This window comes from Schistocerca gregaria, chromosome 4, assembly GCF_023897955.1.
Source record: "Schistocerca gregaria isolate iqSchGreg1 chromosome 4, iqSchGreg1.2, whole genome shotgun sequence".
Lineage (NCBI taxonomy): Eukaryota > Metazoa > Arthropoda > Insecta > Orthoptera > Acrididae > Schistocerca > Schistocerca gregaria.
In genome coordinates, this window is record NC_064923.1 from 654,789,060 (window position 1) to 654,805,362 (window position 16,303).

Sequence of the window (16,303 nt, forward strand, 5' to 3'; positions counted from 1 at the left end):
GGCACAGTTTATAGTATAAATACTGCGAACTATTTTTTGCAAGAATGTTCTCTAGCAGTCCATATGAGACAAATATCTGTATGTCGTTGTAATCAGAGGAACAGGACTAAGGCTCAGGATTGTCTCTATTGGAGAGTCAAACAAGTCGACAGCAATTCCTATGTGTTCAGCACAGTGCACAAGGAGGGCCCTGTTCTTATCTGTTTTGTGCTAACATACCTATGAATTTGTCGACATTGGATCGATGACCCAGGCGAGCTTGCAAAACAGCAATTCACGTCGGCGGCAGTTTCGTTGCACTGTAGCTTGGCTGAGTGCATTTTTATATGTACAGACGGAAAAGAAGATCATAACATCAAAAAATAATTAACGTAGAGTGATGAACTTTCGGGAATACATTTGTCTAGGTAACATATTTAACTAATTAACATTACAAGATAACTGGTTAATGTAAGCACGAGATAAGTAATTGCAAATGTGAAATGCCGGTACATTAATAACAGGTGTAACCGCCAGAATGTTGAATGCAAGCATGAAACCCGCATGCATTGTGTTGCACAGCTGCCGGATGTCAGTTTGTGTGATGGAGTTCCATGTCTGTTGCACTCGGTCGGTCAGTACAGGGACGGTTACTGCTGGTTGTGGATGACGCTGCAGTTGTCCCCAGATGATGTCCCATTTGTGATTGATTGTAGACAGATCTGGTGATCGAGCAGGCCGAGGCAACACGTCTACACTCTGTAGAGCATGTTGGGTTGCAACAGTGGTATTTGGGCGAGCGCCCCTGGAAAGCTGTCCATAAATGGCAGCACAACAGGTCGAATCAACAGCTCGACACATAGATTCGCAGTCAGAGTGCGCGGGATAACCACCAGAGTGCTCCTGCTGTCAACTGAAATCACAGCCAGGTGTAGGTCCAGTGTCTCTAGCATGCAGATAGGTTGAAACTTCCTGGCAGATTAAAACTGTGCGCCGGACCGAGACTCGAACGCGGGACCTTTGCGTTTCGTGGGCAAGTATTCTACCAACTGAACTACCCAAGCAACGGGGCGTGCGTCGTGCTTGGGTAGCTGGGTAGGGTCCATGCATCCACAGATCAACACATGACCTGCTGCCCCGGGGAAATAGACGTTAATGGCTTGCCTGTGCCACGTGCCCTTGGAGTATTAACCAACCTAACAACATTATTAGTCTGCAAATTAAGTAAATATTGATGTAACGTTGTTCAATACACTGTCCTCAGTCATCAGTAGAAACATCTGCACTTAGAAACCTAACACCCTGTAAATCTCTCATAAACTTTGCTTTTTGGTATGCAGTTTGTTATAATTTCCAAGATAATGATTCTTACTGTAGCTGTTACTTTGTATTACTATTTTCAAGCTTTTATTCACTATGGAATAGCCAATAGAGCGGAAAGGACAACAACAACAAGAAGCACCGGAAAGGGGGGTACATACATAGGCTACACTACAAACAAATAGTGATGAAATATATGTTAAAGAACGAAATAATGGGACCTTTAGAATGCGAGAAACTACACACATTAGTAAACAAGAAAGCCTTCAAGGTGGGAATTCCCTTTGAGGACCTAGAAAGCATACAAAATTCAGATTTCTAGCCTGAGGACACATTAACACTCCGGTTTCGCTTCTTTCGATCCACAAGAAGAGCAACAAAAGAGGGGGTGGAATTACACTAAACAAAGAAGAAAACAAGAAAAAAATACGCTGACACGGAGCTCAGAAGGCTGTAAAAACACCCACACCACCGGGCAAGAATCTAATATAATCACAACAGACAACATAGAAGAAACGACAGTCAAGAGCACCAGACTAACAAGGAGCAATAATAACGAATTCATAGTAGGAACATCGAACGTACAAACGCTGAGAACCATAGAGAGAGAAGAACAGCTCGAAAATGCACTAAAAGAAATAAAATTCGATATGCTCGGACTATGCGAAGTAAGGAAAACAGGGGAAGCCATCATAGAGAAGTCAAACAGCGATCTGCTGTATTATAAAGGATCAACACCGGGACAAAGAGGGGCAGACTCCATCATCAAAAGCGACTTAAAATCATCCGTACAAGAATTAGTGTGAGTGTCAGGAAGAATAGCAGCTTTGAAACTTACCACATGAAATCATCAAATAACAATCATACAAATACACGCCCCAACAGAAACGAAGAATTAGAAGATTTCTATGAGAAACTAGATGACATCTTAGAGAGATATCAATCACCAATAAACCTAAAAATTGAAGATTTCGACATTAAAGTCGACTCTCGCAGTAACGATGACGAAGAACCAGTCAGACCACAGGGCTTTGGAACAAGAAACGGAAGAGGAGAAAGAATGGTACAATTTGCTCAAGAACACACACTGAAAACAACCAACACATTTTTTAGGAAAAATCAAAACCATAGATGGACTTGGCGCTCGCCAGATGGCAAGACGGAAAAGGAAATAGTTTTTCATTCTAACGGACAAACAAAACATAGTAAAAAACATCCAAGTAATCTCACAATTAAAATTTAGCACAGACCATAGAATGGTGAGGGCAAAAATAAACATTCCAAAGAAACGAAGAGAAGTAGAAAAAGCAAACAAACCAATACCAGAAAAACTGAACATAGACAAATTTAAACAAGAGCTACAGAAGCAACTACAACAAGCAAATATCAATACAAAACAAAGCACTCAAGAAATTTATAACGCACTAGAAAAATGCATATATCAAGGCATATAGGCAAAGACGAGCAAATGAAGAAAAGTCGAAGCAAATTAACTAGAGTACCATACAGCTAATCGACCACAGATCGATAAATGATAAAAACTAGAGATATTTCAGACAGTAATAAAGAAGAATACGCAAAACTAGACAAAATAACGAAAAGGTAAATATGGAAAGATATCCGCGAGCACCGATCAGCAACAACGAGACAAATACTATAAATAAACAAATCAATAAGAAAAGCGAGGATAAGTGCCGAGGGCGGGAAACAGTGGACACTAGGAACGAAGAATCAGGCGGGAGAACATCTAAACACAAGAGAGGATATAATCAAATCAGCAACGGAATTCTACAAAGCAATGTACACAAGTTCTCTACCAAACAAAGCCACAGACCGCAACCCTATCGATCCAGACCCAAACACCACTGAAACCATGCACACAGGGAGGTTAGAACAACCATCACTAAACTGAAAAATGTCACCTGGAGAAGACAACATACAATGAGATATTAAAAGAATCCCAAAATGTCCTAACACCAGTCATCACAGAAGTGTTCCACAATATCATACAAGACATTCCAGACCAGTCGAAAACAAGTACGACTGTACTTTTGCACAAAAAAGGTGCGAAAGATGACATGAACAATTCTAGACCCATAAGTTTGATGTCTAACCTATATAAACTGTTCACGAAAATACTAACAAGGCGATTGACAAAAACACTAGACGACAACCAACCCTCAGAACAAGCAGGATTCCGCAAAGGATTTAGCACAGTGGACTGTATTCAAACCATTAATCAGATAATAGAAAAATCGGAAGGCTGGCACCTCAAAATGTACCTTGCTTATGTTGATTACAGCAAAGCATTCGATACCATCGAACACCCGAACATATTTGAAGCAATAAGAAATCAAAGAGTGGAAGCAAAATACATCCAATTACTAAGAAACATTCAAAACAACAGCTTAGGTAGAGCCAAAACCGAGAACACAGGCCAACCTTTCTGCAAGGAAGAAGGAGTTAGATAACGGGATCCCATCTCCCTAAAACTATTTATCTGCATACTGGAGGACATATTCAGGAAACTAAAATGGAAGAAGAGAGATGGAATATATCTGAGGTACACTGACGACATGGTCCTCTTCAACTAACCTGCAAGGGAACTGCAATCAATGCTCCAGGAGCTTAACACACAAAGCAAGATGGCAGAATTCACAATGAACAAATCTAAAACGCGAGTAATGACAAATGGATTAGAAACCCCAATATATCTTGAAGGAACGGAACTAATGTATACATCACAATACGTATACCTAGGCCAACAACTTAACTTGCTTTAACAACAAAATAAAAAAAGAAATAAAACGAAAAGTTTCCTTAACTTGGAAAGTTCATACTGCTAGACAGAACCCTGAATAGGAGGCTCAAAATGGAGACACTCGAAAGTTGCGTTTTTCCAGTGTTATTATATGGCTGTCAGACATGGGCTCTCAAAGCCAAAGAGTGATACACTCTACAGGTATGCCGAAGGAAAGTGCAGAGGAAGATCCTTGGCATCCCTCTAAAAGACAGAATATCGAAGACCTCGATAAACAAGATGTCAGCAGCTATAGACACAGCACAACAGGCTATGATGACCAAATGGAAATGTGGCGGCCACGTGGCGAGACGACAGAGCTACCACATGGGACCCCTACATCAGCAAGAGACTCCCAGGAAGATCAAGACGTAAATTGTCGGAATTATCCAGAAAATAAGCAGAAGACAGTGGACCAGCATAGCCAGAAACAGAAAGGAGTGGAAAGAACTAGAACGACAACTACGTGATCACGTGTAATTCGATGAGCAGTGTGCATCAAGTCTGGTACCCTCTTACGCGGACTAGCTCACCGCGCGAGTCTTCAAAAGCAGCTACCCCTACTTGTAGAAGGCCTTTGATCTCAATGGGACAACACATGCTATTTTCATTCATTCATTTATTTCATTGAATTTATTTGGTGCGGCTTTGTAGCTGTAATGACCATTAAGACTCAAAATAGAATTTTTCAATCCAAGATGTATTCTTCAGTTTCACATATAATGACCCCAGCTTTACTGAACCTAAGAGTAACATGAAACTGGAGTCTATAAGGAAACAGGGAGCACTAGGACAGCCAAAACCAAATGAACTGTAACTCCAGACAAAAGCGTTCTAAGTAAAACTGGAATCGGTTGCCCTCCAATGAGGAAACTTCTCTGAGCCTAGTGGGAAGAGCATTCTCACACATACCACAATTAACACTGTCGTACATTCGGGAGGACGATGGTTCAATCGCGCGCCCGGCCATCCTGATTTAGGTTTTCCGCGATTTCCCTAAATCGCTCCAGACAAATGCCGGGATGGTTCCTTTGAAAGGGCACGGCCGACTTCCTTCCCCGTCCTCTCCTAATCCGGTGAGACCGATGACCTCGCTGTTTGGTCTCTTCCTCCAAACAATCCAAAATCCAAATACTGTTGTAACTAATCGAGGCTACTCCCACCTCAAAAACTGGTCCGATTCAGAGAGGAGAAACACATGGAACTCAAGAACAGTGCACGTCACCGTTAAACGTTGCCACCAAATCACTCCATTAAAAAACGATCTGCACGCAACAGGGAGAGAGTGTTTTGAGAAAGCTTATGGGAAGCCTCCCAGTACCAACATCACCACTGAGGAAGACGAGAAGAATTCAGCTGACACTTAATTCGTGGTAAGAGATAGGAAGTCAGGTTACAGACAGACGGTATGTATAAAAGTCTCCAATACTCACTAAAACTGGAATCCCTTTGAATAGTAGACAGCATTTTGTCGAAGATCGAAGTTAATTACTCAAAACTTCCCATCACTGAGAATTTCTGAATTATATTCAGAATGAGTTGCCAGTCACCCCCCAGTTCCTGAAAAGACCGAATTACAGTTTGACTTAATACAGAAAAGAGACAATTATGCTGTCTGTCTTCATACACGTCAGTAATAAAGTTTGCTTTGAGAAATCGAGAAATATATTCTAGGGAAAAAATTGCATCTTCTCTGAAGAAGTGTTTTACATTAGAGCTAGTCTGACATTGGAAGAGGAATATGCAAGTATTAATTGCTTACTTGAATAAAAGTGTGATAACCAAGGTCTGCAGAAGCCATTACACCTAATAAAATCAAGCATTTCTGTAAAAGAGGTGACTCTCCACTTAATCTCACCACCGAAAACTTGACTGAAGTACTATCCTCCAGAACACTGCTGCCCAATCATAAAGCTATATTAAGTGTAGTATAACATAGTGATTCGCAACATTGGGTCACTACTACTACTATTACTACGTGATCAGGCCCAGTGGACCGCACGCATCTACAAGTTTCTTCCTCCACTGTACTCTGTCCATTGCTGCTATCCGCCATCCGTTCACATCTATTGACACTTGGTTTAAATCTTCATGGAGTCCATACCTCCAACGCTTCTTGGGTCTCCCTGGCGATCTCTTTCCTGTAGGTGTGAAATCCAGGAGCTTCCGAGGCCATCTGTGATCCTCCATCCGGGCCACATGGACGGCCCACTGCATTCGTTTGGCTTTGACAGTTCCTGCTATGTTGAGCTGCTGGTATAGTTCCTCAAGCTCTTGGTTGTATCTGATTCTCTATTCTCCTGTATCTGCATCCAGAACCGGACCGAAGACCTTACGAAGCACTTTTCTCTCAAAAACAAGGAGCTTATGGAAGTCCTGTTTCCGGATACTCCATGTCTCAGTGCCATATAGAACAGCAGGCTGGATCAGGGTTTTGTACAGTCAAATCTTGAACTGTCTGGAGAGATATCTGGAGCGAAGCAGTTGTGCTAAGCTGTGGTAAGATCGGTTTCCTGCTTGTATTCTGGCATTGATCTCTGCTTCACATGACGAGTCCTCAGTGAAAAATGCCCCTAGGTATTTGAATTCTTGCACTCTCTTGTAGGGATGGTCCCCAACCTGCAGTGATTGTAGATGATCAGCAGTCTGACAATGGCCACGCCTCATAACGTGGTACTCTGTCTTGGCTTCGTTTATGTTTAGCCCAAATTTGGTGGCAGCCTCCTTTAGTGCTTTGGTCATTTGCTCCAACTCCTCTTCCGACCTAGAGGGTATACAGATGTCGTCTGCATAGGCTAAGTATGCCAGTCTCTTTCCTTCGACTTCAATCCCTTCGTTCTCTTGGAAGGTGCAGTGGGTCACAACGTAAAAAAAATGGTCACAGGGATGTGGGGTTTTGGTGAAGTGAAGAATTAATATTGAAACAATAGAAAATTGAAAAAGACATAGGAATCCGAATCAATATCAGATAAAATGGAAGGAAACGGGGAACGATGTGGAGCATCAAAGAGCTACTACATGCTGTGGTGCCGAACAGTCTACAAAACGCACACGGTAGCAGCCGTTCGAACGTTCCGCGTAAGACAACGTTCAGCAGCGCCCGGCCAAGAAGAATACAGAAAGTAAGATCATTATCTTTAAGAGTTGTTAAATTTAAAAGTATTTAAAATCCCTCTTTGCCAACAAGTAACAAATGGCCGTTTCGTAGAAATTACTAAAGTCAGTGCGAAATAAGCGGCAGTACTATTTTATATACCTTTTGAGGGCAGAGAAACTGATTTAACAGAATTTATTGATAATGTCATTGTGGCATTTGATGCAATATGAGAAGAGGAGAAGCCTCTACTAAACATCTACATCTGTACTCTGCAAAACCTCCGTAAAGCGTATGGCAGAGGCTATGTCATATTGTACCAGTTATTACAGACTTCTCCCATTCAATTCAAGTACGGGCAGCGTGAAGACTGAGTGCTTAAATGCCTCCGTGTGTGCTGTAATTCGTATAATCTTGTCTTCGCGATCCTTATGAGAACGATTTGAAAGAGTTTGTAATATATTACTAGATTCATCACGTTAAAAGATATCTGTAATTGTGGGGGACCATGTACGGGGGGGGGGGGGGGGGGAATTATGTGGACATCCTGTAAGGGAGGAAGCTGTATGATTTAAAAGAAAATTTGCACCATGGAATTATCACGAGAATCAATGCCCCTCACATGAATGCGGAACGACTCTACTTTGACCACAAGACACCTGAATTAAATTCTGAAACTGCAGCGCGAATGCTCACCATTCTGGCTGTCACTTCAGATGTCGAACGAAGACCTACAGCTCTCCATCAACTCAGAATCTTCTCTATTATTTTATTATTAGTTTTGCGACGGGAGCCAGCGAGCCTGGATCTCCAACGTTAATCAGAGAAGTGTACAGCTCGGTGCATTCCGGCGAGAACGTACCACGACGAATCCTTACTGGTTTGTAAAGTGACCATGCTGGGCAGCGTCAGAGCCCTCTCAATTTAAAGTTCGTTCAAGAAACTTTCTAAGGTGGTTCTCGGGGGAGAGTTTGCCTCTACCATTAAGAATCTGTCAGTTAGTTCTTGCAGCATCTTCGTGATTCCCCACCGTGGATCGAACGAACCTGTGACCATTCGCGCTCTCTTCTTTCTATCCGTTCAGTATCTCCTGTTAGTGTTACTTGGTACGGGTCCCACTAGAGCAATACTGAGGAAGGGTCGCATGAGATTTCCATCTGCAGACCCTTCGTAGATGATTCAGACTGGGGAAATAGAATCAATGACGTATTGACAGCACTCCAGAAAGCAATTATGAGAGTCACGGTGGTGAAGCCCAGTATACCAACCAGTAAAAGGCCGGACATGGTCCTAACGTATGCACAGCCAGCTATCCTGTAACAAAGTTTGCCCTGTTTGGGAACTTGCTAGCAAATCGCAGTTATTGGTCGAATCGAGACTCGAACCGAGAATCGTACCCTTCGCACGCTTGGTCTTTCCGATTGAGCTACCCAGCTGCAATTCACAGCCCTCCCTCAGAGCCTAGATAGCTGAGTCATTAACATTGTAGCTCACGAAAGGGTGCGCTCTGGTTTCGAGTTCCAGTACAGCACACAGTTTCAATCTGCCAGGAAGTCCCCAAATAGTGCGCACTCGGCTGGAAGATTTATTCCGGACACGGTGTACTGTTTGCCTCCAGGGCACTCAAACTTCAGCAAAGTGAGACTGGGGACGAGGATTGGAGAGCTCACCTCGCCGTCGATCTCCAGGACGCCGACGCCGACGGGCACCTCCGGCAGGCGCACGAGGAAGCTGCTGCCCGCGGGAAAGACTGCGCGCTCCAGCATGCACGGCACGCGCTCCAGGTGCGGCAGCGCCCCCGCCTCCAGCGCCGCCGCCTCGCTCGCCTCCTGCCTCCAGCTCTTCTCGTCCAGCCACGCCGCCGCCTCCACCCGCGAGAACACCACGTCTGCCACCGACACGACTAACTATAAACACTAACAGCAACAGAGGCTACGTTCTCAGGAGGATCCAGCAAGTTCCACAATGGACCAGAATTGAAGGGTTTGGTGCAAGAAGGAGGCAGCTCCACTTTTTCCAGTTTGTGGCAAATTAGAAAAAATAATTAAAAATTCAGTTTTCACCAAAACGAAAAAATTGTCAGCCTTGTTTTAGGCTATGGTGTATTTAATAGTACTGACGAGAATACACACAGACGCATGCACTCAAGTACGTGCAATAGAGTTTTGAATTTTGGAGCTGCCTCCGTTTTGCTCCAAAGTGAATGAGACACTTCATAGGACCACTTTCTTCATAATTAACCATACTTCAGTTTAAAAAATATTTATTAATAAAAAAGTACAACATTATGGCATAATACATTAATTCTACAGTTCTTCTTCAGTCTTTTAGCTCCCCTTCAGTCACCTCAGGATCGTTTGACGCATCTGACGTCAACGGGTCGTAAAATCACATTTCGTTTCGCCCAACATACTTTCTGGCGAGCCATTTGACATCTTTAAATTTTTGCCTCCGTTTACTCCAAAGTGAATGAAAAACTCTTTGTAGGACCATTTTCTTCATAATTAATCATATTTCAATTTAAAAAACATTTATTAATAAAGAACGTACAACATTATTGGCATAATACTTTAATTCTACAGTTCTTCTCCAGTCTTCTGCTGCCCTTCAGTCACCTCAGGATCGTTTGAAGCATCTGACGTCAACTGGTCGTAAAACCACATTTAGTTTTGCCCAACATACTCTTTGACATCTTTAAACTTTCGGACTTTAAGCGGGAGGAGACAATCATAAGCTTGATGAAGGTGGTCCATTGTTATGAGACTCGCAGGTTCTTGGTTGCAAATTTGCGCATTATCGAAGACAGTCATCTCTACGGTCGCACTGCATCGAATAATCCCTTTACCGATGTATGACTGTTCGTAGAGGAATATTTTGTACTTAGTGATTAAATATTTTCCTCTTTTCTTGTTCGATAATGATACGTAAGGGTCCTTTACAAAAAATTTCTTCAGCGTGTCAAAAAAGTGGAAAATAAATCTCTGGTCCACTTCAGTGACATGAAATTTGGGGCTGGTTCTTCTGATAATGCGAGCATAGTCCACTGGAAGAAAAACTCTTTCCATCTCCCTCAAACACTATTCTATATTACCGAACGCTCTGTCGCATGGCATAAAGCTGTGGCCCGGTTCTGGGAATCGATGAACGATCTTCGTCAAGCGGCCTCTTTGCACAAGGTGAAACAGGTACTGCGTTAACGAATGATTTTTATTTTGTGAGACACAATTATCGGAAAATAAGTAAAGTATTTTGATATAATCTGTTAGAACGTGGTTGATGTAATGATGTATAAAACTTATTGGCTCATTAGGCGTCTTTTTTCCGATGGTTTCATCATAGAGATAAAAATTATGTTTCCCAGTCTTACCAGACGAAATCGCAAAGTTATAGACCCCACAACTGGCGTTTATAAAATGCGTCCCCAGAAGGAACTTTGGGGAGAGGCATATTTTGTTGGTAGTCGAAGCACAACATCTCGGTGTCATTATTACATTGTGTAAGTGCCATCTTGTCTTTAATATCTTGATAAAATGAATCCGCCCGACTTTGATGAGATATCTTTGCATTCTAGAGCTCCTTACGTCTCTCATCTGAGATAGGAGGGGCACTGAATTCCTTTTGTATGTTGTCACACTTTTGACACGTGTCCGATCTTGGGTGCCCGAATCGGATGTTAAAGTGTGTGCTGAAGTACCGTAAGTAAAAACCATATTCTACTGGAGACTCGGGGTGCTTCTCCCTGTACAAAGGATGCACTGCTTTGATACTGAGGTCGCTAGGCAAGTATTGTCTGTTGCCATTGTCTCGTCGACTGCAATGCGATTCTTGCCTAGGAAAACTGTCAATGTGACAATTGACCTTTTGCACAGTTTGATTTGGAATTTTGTTGGGTCTTGTATTATGCTTTCCCCTACCATCTGGTTTTGGTGTGATAGATCCGTCAAAATAAAGTTGCTTTGCGATGTTTTCCACTCGCTTTCTGGATACACCATGCAGTGACGCAAATGCTTTTTTACAGACTCTTGCATTACTCTTACCGACTCGAACAGTATAAACATTTGAAAACGCCCTGGGCTTTCCTGTTCCAATTTTTGGCCTATTCCTTTTAACAGGTAAAACTTGAATGTAACCAACCAAATACACATCTTGGGTATACTTAGTTTTTAGGCCATTAAAAGCATTAATAATACGATGCCTTGCTTCAACGCCAAATTTAGTAAAACACTTGTATTTGCAACTGCAATCATTGCCTGTAGTCCGGCGATGTACGTTTTTTCCACTCGTGCTCTTGTACTTCTTTCCGCCAACCTTCCGGTGTTTTCTTATGTTCCGTTCCCATTGTTCCTTGTGCGATCCTTTTTTCCTCTTCAGTTGTCCAACAACTGCGTCTCTGCTTCTTGAATCTTCTTCTGAATCAGCAGAAGTCTCATCTCCACCAGGCTCGTAGTTTTCTGAAGAGTCACGATTAAACGCTCCTTCCTCTTCTGATTCACTCATATTGACAGAAACCGTGAAATCGAATGACGATGTAGTCAAAAAACAGATCGTAAACCTGATAAAAAATATCCCTTACAGGGAACGCGCGATGTTTACACAGGTCTGCTGAAGAATACGTAACACAACCTCCTTCCTGCTATTGTTTGGGGAAGAACGAAGCAGCTCCTGGAGCTGCCTCTGTTTTCATGAAAACTCGGAGTACAGGCAGCTCCATCTGTTGGATTTCTCTGAAACTACTGGGTGGAGCTGCCTCTTTCTCGCACCAAACGAAAGCGCTTTTTTTTGTGTAAGTGATAGAATATTCAACTCAATAGAGCCAAAAAGTGCAGCTGCCTCCTCCTTGCGCCAAACCCCTCAATTGCGAAAATATGCCAAAACTTCAAACAACCGTGACCAGAAGTCGTTATAACTGTGATCCTAAACTTACTGATAACAAAGCTAATAGAAAAATTGAAAAATTAAGAATGGCAAAGCCAATATGGTGCAAAAAATCCGAAAGAAATATGATTATTTTAATGAGAACTTGAAACACCGAAGGCAATTCTGCACGCCGTTTTCATCCAAATTAGAGTGTGATTTTGTGATTCAGACACTGACAACAGGGCAAATCGGAGTGGGAACGTTTTACTGATGATGTGGAATCACAGTGACTGGCAGTAAGGTGTCCTGTGTAATTTTCATTTCCTTCCTTTATAAACACAGTGACAGTGTCACTGGTTTGTGAATGTTTTTAGTGTGCTTGCCAATATACAGGGTGAACATTAATAAATGCGACAAACTGCAAAGACGGATTCCTGAATGGAAATAGAGGAAAAAAAATATTTGTCCGGAAACGTGAGGCGTCACAGCTAGGGCGCGATCGACAATTTGTCTATTAAAGCTTTCTTGTATGAATATGTGTGGGCTCCAGTGTAAGCAGTCAGAATTTTATACGATCTGCAACGGGCGAGCTGTAGCCTGTAGACGTGCGTCATAAGCATATGACGTGACTGCAGCGGAGAGGCGCTTACAGAGTAGTTACATTCTCTGGAACTATAAAAATTAATAACTGATTTAGAAACTAGCCTGACGAACTTCATATTAGGTACATAACCTTCTGTAGTGTAAAGGAACAATCTGTCAAAATCTGAAGTCAATAACTGCCATAATTTCGAACTTACAAAAAAAATCAGTAAAAAAAGTAATCATCCGACACTTAAAAACAGTTCACCAACTGTGACTATTTGAAAAGATATGATAACACTTTCAGTGTTTAGATTCAAATTTGGAAAGTTCTCATTTTAGAAAACCTTTCGTAATTTTGCTGTAGTAATAACTTTAAGAATTTCAGGTAGATATTTATGTTTTGTGTTAGGGTGAGTGTGAAAGAGAGTACTTGTGTGAGTGTACGTGGGACATTCGCCAATATTAAATTTCCAGTTCGTAATTCTCTGTAGGAAGTTGCAAGTGTTCCAGCTTTGTATCGTGGGAACGAATCCCCCAGTGGTTCCCCTACTAGAGGATGACGGATGTCCAGGCATGTTTGAATATATAAGAGACAGCCAGAACGTTCGTGACTATATAGTTAAATTCCACACGTCAAGTACAGCTTAAAGTTTGTTTCATTTTATTTGTTTAGCAAGAGAGTTTTGAGTTGCTTATTTTAATGACGTCAATGAGCTGAGAGCAGTGGTTGGTTCTTGCTAGATTTTGGCGCGAGCCGCGCCCTGAAAGTCAGTTCTGATTGGCCGTAACTCTGTACAGCCAATAAGAAGTGAGACGGTCTGCCACCTAACGCATGAGAAAGAGGTGCTTGTAGAGGCAGAGAGAAGAAGGAAGTGGTGGACCAGCTTTCGAAGGAGCCGGTCATGCTGAAAGTGTCCGAACGCATTATGTGTAAAATGAAGCGATATTTTGACTTCCGCGTTTCGATACAGTGATAAAGGTAGCTGGTGTTTACCTTTAACTATTTGTGACATTTTAAGAGTCGAGAGATATTTTGTTCTGGAGAAAACCGCGTGTGTAAACTTTGAACTAAAAGCGTGGCGGTACTAAGTAAATTTTGTTTACTGAGTGTTTATGGCGAGCAAAAACTTTATTTGAATGCCGAGTGCAAAAGTAAATAGCAGTTTATTGACAGTGTTACTCTCGTAAATGATTTCGGATTTGGATAGGAAAAGTTCTGGCTGTTTGAGTGTGACGAGGACTGTGAACAGGAGGTATAATGATTTGAACACATGTGGACTGATGATCTTGCCTAATAGCAATAAAAAAATCCTAATGCAAGTTTAAAAGGACCTTTTAACTTAGAAATTTGAACAGCAACTCATTTCCGATTTACTCTTTAGAGTTCACAAGACAATTTTCAGCTCTTTGTACTTATAGCGGCCTCCGACATGTAGTTATGAAATCGCAGTTTGTTCAACACTTTGTTCAACACTGATTGTCTGAGATCTCTTAAGTAGTTGCAGTCAGGAGTTACTTGTGCAGATCTGCGGCAGTATCGAGGTTGCAGAACCGCCGTCGATGTGCGAAAGAGCGCGTTACGTCGCAAACGGACGGTGTGCATGCAAAGACAACAAACGTCCCGGTGCAAAAACCATCGACAAAATCCTTCCCGTAGAGCGAAATCCGATGCCGACAATCCTTGCACTCGTTGCAGGCGATATGATAGTAGCAGTTGTCATGGAGAACACACATAATCGCAGTTTCGCTTACACCATGATGGTGGGCCACGTGCTACGAGTTTGTGCTAGGATTCGTCTCAATATCCGTAGAACACAGACCTTTAAATCTGCTGTTCGAACAGTCCGCCACCTCCCTACGCGTTCATCTGTCAGAGAGGACCCGAACACACACACCCAAGAAGGGCTTGAAGTGGTGTGTGGTGTGGTTGGTGTTTGTGGGAGTTACTTGTTTTGGTGTAGCTGTACTGCCTCTCGACCGTTTCTGCTTGACCATACACAAACACCATCTCCGTTTGTTTCCGACACGAACACTAGACTATTCTACTGCCTACAATACGCTGCGCCAACACGCTGCAACACGCGAGGAACGGAAGGCACGTGGTCAGAGCAACTGTAACTTATCAGCGCCATCTACTATAGCAACGATGCATTTCCGGACACTTGTCCATAGGAGCTATTCCCTTCCGTTTCCAGTCAGGAGTCCGTCCCTGCAGTTTGTTGATTCTATTAATGTTCAGTCTGTTGTAGTGTGTTGTATTTGAGACGGGCGAGCAGGAAACGCTACGACAAAACGGGACTGGATGGGAGCAAAGACCGACGACCCAGGCGGTGTGTTCTTAGAGCTGAGGCCGGCTCGACCACCCCAGTGGGAAGAAAGCTTTCATCCACACATACTGCTGCAAAGTCCGAGGTCCAGCTGGAGGACAGTGTTGCTCCAACTGCAGGATCCGGAGACGCTATTTCTTGTTTGCGGACCAACTTGAAGATAACCATCTGTCGCTTGTGCAAAGCGTGGGCTACAGGGAACGAAGTCTTGGCTCATAGGGGCTCTTGCTTAATTTCTCAAGCCTTCATTTGCGAGGCTAACAGCGCAGGTGGGAAAAGGCGCAATTGGTGTAATTGTGTGTGACGTCAAGAGCGCAGCACTGAAGTCAGTGTTTCTGGCAGTAGGGGAGATTTTCACGTTGTGATAGGCGTCTGAAGGAGACGCGCTATTTTGTGGGATTCCTCTAGTTGGAGGGAAACCTGGCGATTTGCCCTCAGTGTTTCTTAATTCTGCTATTGTCAACTGAGACGCTTTCGCGGTAATAAATTAGCAGGATGTAACTGAGTGCCACAAGAAAGACACATCGGGTTTGGTCACGGAGGTGTCCCCATCGACTTGACGTTAGGACGTGAAGGTGTCCGCATCGACTTGCGCTTTGATCGAGGAGGTGGCCACATCGAATCCGGGTACAGTAGCAATAGAGGACAGATCGACTTGCCACTGCATCGCCGTTGAGCCTGCAACATCTATCAGTAGCTACAAGGTGCTGACGACAACGCCTTCTCGAAGGAGCCAACACATCCACAGCGTTCAGCTCGGTGCACCACTGTCTATTTACGATGAGCATAAAGCGCAGCTACGGCAGAGAAGCTCAGTTCGATTTCGCATTTCTGAAAGCCAGGATAATCGCCTGTCTCAGGTTCATCGCACTAGTATGAATAGGTGAACTTCTGAGGATATTCAAGAACTTTCAATCAGGAATTTGCTGGATTATATAGATTACATTTATCGTTGTACTTTATTAGAGTGTAAATTCTCAAGTGGGCAAGCAGTAAAGACACAGATGCGGGAGGAACACGGCTATCCACTTAATCTTTCACATGAATTTCGACAAACAAAATTGTCACATTTTTCGTTGTTGAATTTGATATTGTTTTTACAGAGGTGTTTTTGAACAGATTTGAGTACTTAACTAACCAATGTTTCTATTTGCTGCTTTCACTTACATTAAGTTATACGCAGTCAACCAGTTTTCAGACAGATACTTTCAGTCACATTATACCATACGCAAATAATTGTAACTCCGGTCAGATAACGTCAATCACACTAAGCTTTTATGCAAATTCCCTGCTTTAGGATCTGTACCTAGGGCCGTAATTTCGCGTGATGAACATAACTTT

General features: G+C 42.8%; 1 protein-coding gene across 1 annotated transcript in view; it reads right to left on the reverse strand.

Moving 5' to 3' along the window:
- LOC126267403 (protein amnionless) overlaps positions 1–16,303 on the reverse strand; it is a 122,890-nt gene that overhangs the window by 81,923 nt on the left and 24,664 nt on the right. Inside the window, exon 3 of the mRNA XM_049972631.1 lies at positions 8,864–9,081. Coding sequence (XP_049828588.1) covers positions 8,864–9,081 — 218 coding nt within the window. The remainder of the gene's footprint in view (positions 1–8,863; positions 9,082–16,303) is intronic.